Genomic DNA, 4,813 nt, shown 5'->3' on the forward strand with positions numbered 1-4,813 from the left:
TATTATTTGAACATATAGCTTATTATATTTTGAAGTTACCTCTTGACTAAACCAAACATCCAGTAATAGAATTTAAAAAGCAACTATAATTTATTCTCTCAATATATCATTATAAATTTTTCTCCATTTATTTATTTTTTTCTGATAAAGTAAGACAAAATATGATCATATAATTGTAGAAATAAAGAATTAACAATATATTTCCTTTTCTCTCTCAATATTTCAGTAATAAACTCTATGTCAAATAATATGATGAAATTCGCTGATTGTTGATATATCAATATCAATACGATAAAACATTTGTTGTTATTTCCTTATAGGTGTGAAATATTAAAATACATCATCTTTATTTAAAATTTTAACTTCTTTATTGTTTTGAGTAGGTTCTTCTGTTTGATAACTTCAACAAAAATTGTATGTTTCTTTGGTACAAAATTTTATTCGCTTAATTTATTAATTTATCAATTATAGTTAAGTAGTTAGAATAATCAACTATATTTAAGATATTGTCCAATTAATCTCTTGGATTTCAAGCAGACCCTCTCTTGCATCATTAATTTAGTTTGTAGATTCCAATGGTTTTGAACTCTGTCTTCTTTTAGTTCATCATTTCTGTTTAAATAGTACAATATAAATTAATACTCTACCGATTGCAGTTCCTTTTCACTCTGAACTGATCCATGTCTTGGTGGTGATCCAGTTTGAGTTTTTGTTTGAATTTTGGAAGAGATCAGGAGCCTCTGGGATGTTATAGGTATGATTGGATGGTTCTTTTCAAAGGGAACTAGGATAACTCTGTTTCAATACAATACAATACCAATACAAGTTGGTATTTGTTTCTACTGAACATGAGTGAGGCTTTATCAGCTTTTTTACAATAACACTTGCTTCTTTGCAGCTTGGATGCTCAAACTTTTCCCCTACTCAAGTAGTTTCAGATTATGAGTGCCATGAGCATCGTTATAATTTTTTTTAACAAAGGGAAGAACACCATCATCAAAGGGTAGATTCTTTGAATGTGGATAGAATGGTGATATGGTGATTAGAGCACCTTTGAATGTAGTGGTCATTTCAGGTTAAGATTAACAGAAATCGTAGGATTTTTGGTAGGACAAAATGTCGATGTGGCAGTCTGATTCTTTCTTTATTGTGTTATTTACTATTTTCACTCATGCTTCAGCAAATCCATTCGATTTTAAATGTTCGGAGCTTCTGGTTTGAATTCTTAATCTAAGGTCTCGGAAAATATAGGGATAGGTCTTGAAATTTCTTGGAACCTCAGAAAAGTCCAAATTGAGACCCACAGTTCGCCATGATGATTTCAGGAATTCCTTGATGATGACCCCTTATTGCCTACATCTTCTGGATAATAGCGTCAAGAATGCAAGATTGATATATGTCAATTATAAGAAGGAACCACTACCCACTAACTTCGAACTAGTCAACAGATGCTTTCTCCCAAGGTCGTGAAGAGAATGAAAACTGAATCAGTGGTTCATTAAGATGAATTTTAGTCATGGCACATGTAGAGCATCCTTCAACAAGGCTTATGATTTCTCGTGAAATGTGTTGCCACCACACTGCATTCTTTGCCCTCGATAGACACATGGTAATATTCATATGGCCCTTGTCTAGTGATTCCAGTATCTGGTGTCGAGATGAAGATGGTATTAGCACCCTATCTTTCATCAGAAGTAAGTCTGCATACCATGAAAATTTGGACCGCTTCTCCTAATAAGGGAGCTAGTTCTCTTGAATATAATGGCGGTTGGGCCAATCTATTAATATAAATTTTTTACGGTCACACACTCTTTGCCTTTATGCCGCTCCTTTCAAATTTGTTCATCATAATTTTTATCTGAATCTCTAACTATTATTTTTATTTGGAGTTTCACATCAGCTGTAGGTTTGTATAATTTAGATGTGAACAAGGAGTGCCTCGATAAGTGGTCGGCCGTTTCTAATTGTTTTCCCGAGACATAAATTATGTTATAGTCAAAGATATATTGACTTCAGCACATGTTTTCCATTTACCGTATGGGATTGTCTGAGCTTTGAACAAAGAGCATGATGGTTTGTTAAGGACCCTCGTGGATGATCTTTCGCCTAGATTGTTACGGTTCCGCTTCCGCATACTGAGGTTCGACTATAACATAATTTATGTCCCGAGAAAACAATTAGAAACGGCCGACCACTTATCGAGGCACCCCTTGTTCACATCTAAATCATACAAACCTACAGCTGATGTGGAACTCCAAATAAAAATAATAGTTACAGATTCAAATAAAAATTATGATGAACAAATTTGAAAGGAGCGGCATAAAAGCAAAGAGTGTGTGACCGTAAAACATTTATATTAATAGATTGGCCCAACCGCCATTATATTCAAGAGAACTTGCTCCCTTATTAGGAGAAGCGGTCCAAATTTTCATGGTATGCAGACTTACTTCTGATGAAAGATAGGGTGCTAATGCCATCTTCATCTCGACACCAGATTCTGGAAGCACTATACAAGGGCCCTATGAATATTATCAGGTGTACATCGAGGGCAAATAATGCAGTATGGTGGAAACACATTTCACGAGAAATCAAAAGCCTTGTTGAAGGATGCCCTACATGTGCCCCATACCTCACATACACTACGGTACCCCTTACCCAAACAATCAATCGCAGAACCGTATTACCCAGGGCCCCGCATCGTCTAGGTCTGCTACTAGCTACGGTAGAGTGAAATTGTTTTACCATCACGAAATTTTCTAATACATTCTGAAAAATCGTGTTTTCACCGAGATAGAGTTTATGAAGAGCAATTGCACTTGTGTTATTTTATATTTGTATTATAATGTTGTTTCTTTCCCTCATATTTCTAAAGTCGCAACTAGCAACTACAATCAATATTATGTCATTTTTATAGATATTTATTAATTAATTATAACTTATAAATATATACTTGTTGCCCAGAACTTGAGCGCAAAGATGAAACGTTTGCAATAGTAAATTACAGTGTATCAAATCATTTCAGTTCTATCATTGGTTCTTTACAAGCAGCTTTAATATATAATTAATTAAATTAACAAGTAATAATTAGAGTTATTTTAAATACTTACCCCATTTTCTTCTTTATGAATAACTTTGAATTTTTTAGGTTATAGCATTCTCTGTGTGTTTCTGTTTTATTGCATGAAGCATCTGAAAAAAATATTCATGGTTTATATCGTAGTATTTAATGTGTGTATCAATTTTATACAGTGGTAAATTTTGAATGGCTTGAGAGACCAAAAATATTGAGACAAAAAGTCAGTTTTAATTTTGTTGATAAGTGGATTATAAAATTAATTAAAGTAGAGATTTAGGTTGTAATAGATATATTTAATAATGCATCTATGCTTATTTTAATCTTATTTTTTCGGAATACCAGTATTTTGTTTCCGTGAAAAGTGATACAATCTAAAAATGCACCTGTAAAAACGGCTGTATGGACTTATGGTTAAAGCAATAGTAGGGAGTAGAAAGGTCCCTACTTAGGTCGCTAGCGAGGGGTAATAATAAATTATATAACGTCAAACGTGGCCAGTACTTCGTTGTGTGGTGGTACAAAAAGGTTAACTACGTTACTGCCCTCGTGGGAACTGCGTTAAAATGCCCAGGCACTCAGGCCTATTCGGATGCTAATGTTTTCACCGTAAGAGACATAGGGAGACACGTTCATAGACATGAATGACCCCCTGGGTTTGACATAGTTCCTGGGACAAGGTATGTTTGGCAGGGTAGGTTCTTTATCTCTACTCCCAACCACCGACCGGAAACCATAGAAGAATGTTAGACACAACCAGAATATTCCGTTTTTCCTCCACTTATGGGTCGAGATCCTCAGCATATTTGTTTTAATTTCCGTTCCGATGCTTGTTTTAATTTTCGTGAGTAAGTTTATCTTTTGCTGGGATAGGATTATCAGCCCAACGCCCAACTTCCTGAAGGATTAGGAATAATATTATACATAGGGTTCGATCACCTCCCTATCTCTCTTCATGTCTTCGACTACCCTTTGTTCAATGGACTAGGGATGTTTTGGAACTGCTGAAGCCGTTCTACGGAAGGAATATGCACACGAAGCTGTTTAGTTCTTTGGTTGAATATTTAAATAAAAAACCTGTTATAACCAATATCATTTAGCTTTCAAGCTTTCTAATTGATTGAATTAAAGAACAATTTTTATTTAATTTTAAAATACAGGAAAAATTTAAGCTAATCGGTTGAAGTGCAACTCGGAACTGTCTGGAACTGAAACAGTTAAGCAAAAAGAATACGATGGCGAATTGGAACGGTTGGGAATAATACGGCATTTTATCTGTTCCATGCCACTCCTATTTACGGATCTGGTAGCTATAGTATGAAGTTTAATTCATTTATCACTCCACTATATTGTGAACACTTTTGTTTATTTCAATTATTACTTTTTATAGATTGTAATATGAGATAATAAATAAGATAATACTTAAAAATATTGGTACCATCCAGAGGTCTACTAGGGTTGACGATCCTTCTTATTTGATATCTTGTTTGATTTGTGGAGGTTGGAGCAAAAGCTACGGTCACCAGAGAAGGAAATCCTATTATTTCCCTGCTTACAGGCCGAACTTCCCATGTTTTTTCTGGAAGAGGAGAATCTTCATAACGAAGCACGACCAGTATTGGATCTAAGAAAAAAAACACAACTAAAACATAGGAAAATATGCATGTTACAACCAAAAAGTATTATAAATTGTACCATTTTCAAATATGCACACACATATATGTGTATATATATAATAAT

At 34.2% G+C, this 4,813-nt stretch overlaps 1 protein-coding gene across 7 annotated transcripts in view; it reads right to left on the reverse strand.

Annotated features, from left to right (window-relative positions):
* LOC106680078 (uncharacterized) overlaps nucleotides 1-4,813 on the reverse strand; it is a 280,185-nt gene that overhangs the window by 23,270 nt on the left and 252,102 nt on the right. For all 7 annotated transcript variants that reach the window (XM_014419552.2, XM_014419547.2, XM_014419550.2 and 4 more), the window contains 2 exons: nucleotides 4,512-4,697; nucleotides 3,108-3,189 (listed from right to left, as the gene is read on the reverse strand). In XM_014419552.2, coding sequence (XP_014275038.1) covers nucleotides 3,108-3,189; nucleotides 4,512-4,697 — 268 coding nt within the window. The remainder of the gene's footprint in view (nucleotides 1-3,107; nucleotides 3,190-4,511; nucleotides 4,698-4,813) is intronic.

The sequence above is a fragment of the Halyomorpha halys genome, unplaced genomic scaffold (assembly GCF_000696795.3).
Source record: "Halyomorpha halys isolate HHAL.00 unplaced genomic scaffold, Hhal_1.1 Scaffold241.1, whole genome shotgun sequence".
In the NCBI taxonomy this organism is placed as follows: domain Eukaryota; kingdom Metazoa; phylum Arthropoda; class Insecta; order Hemiptera; family Pentatomidae; genus Halyomorpha; species Halyomorpha halys.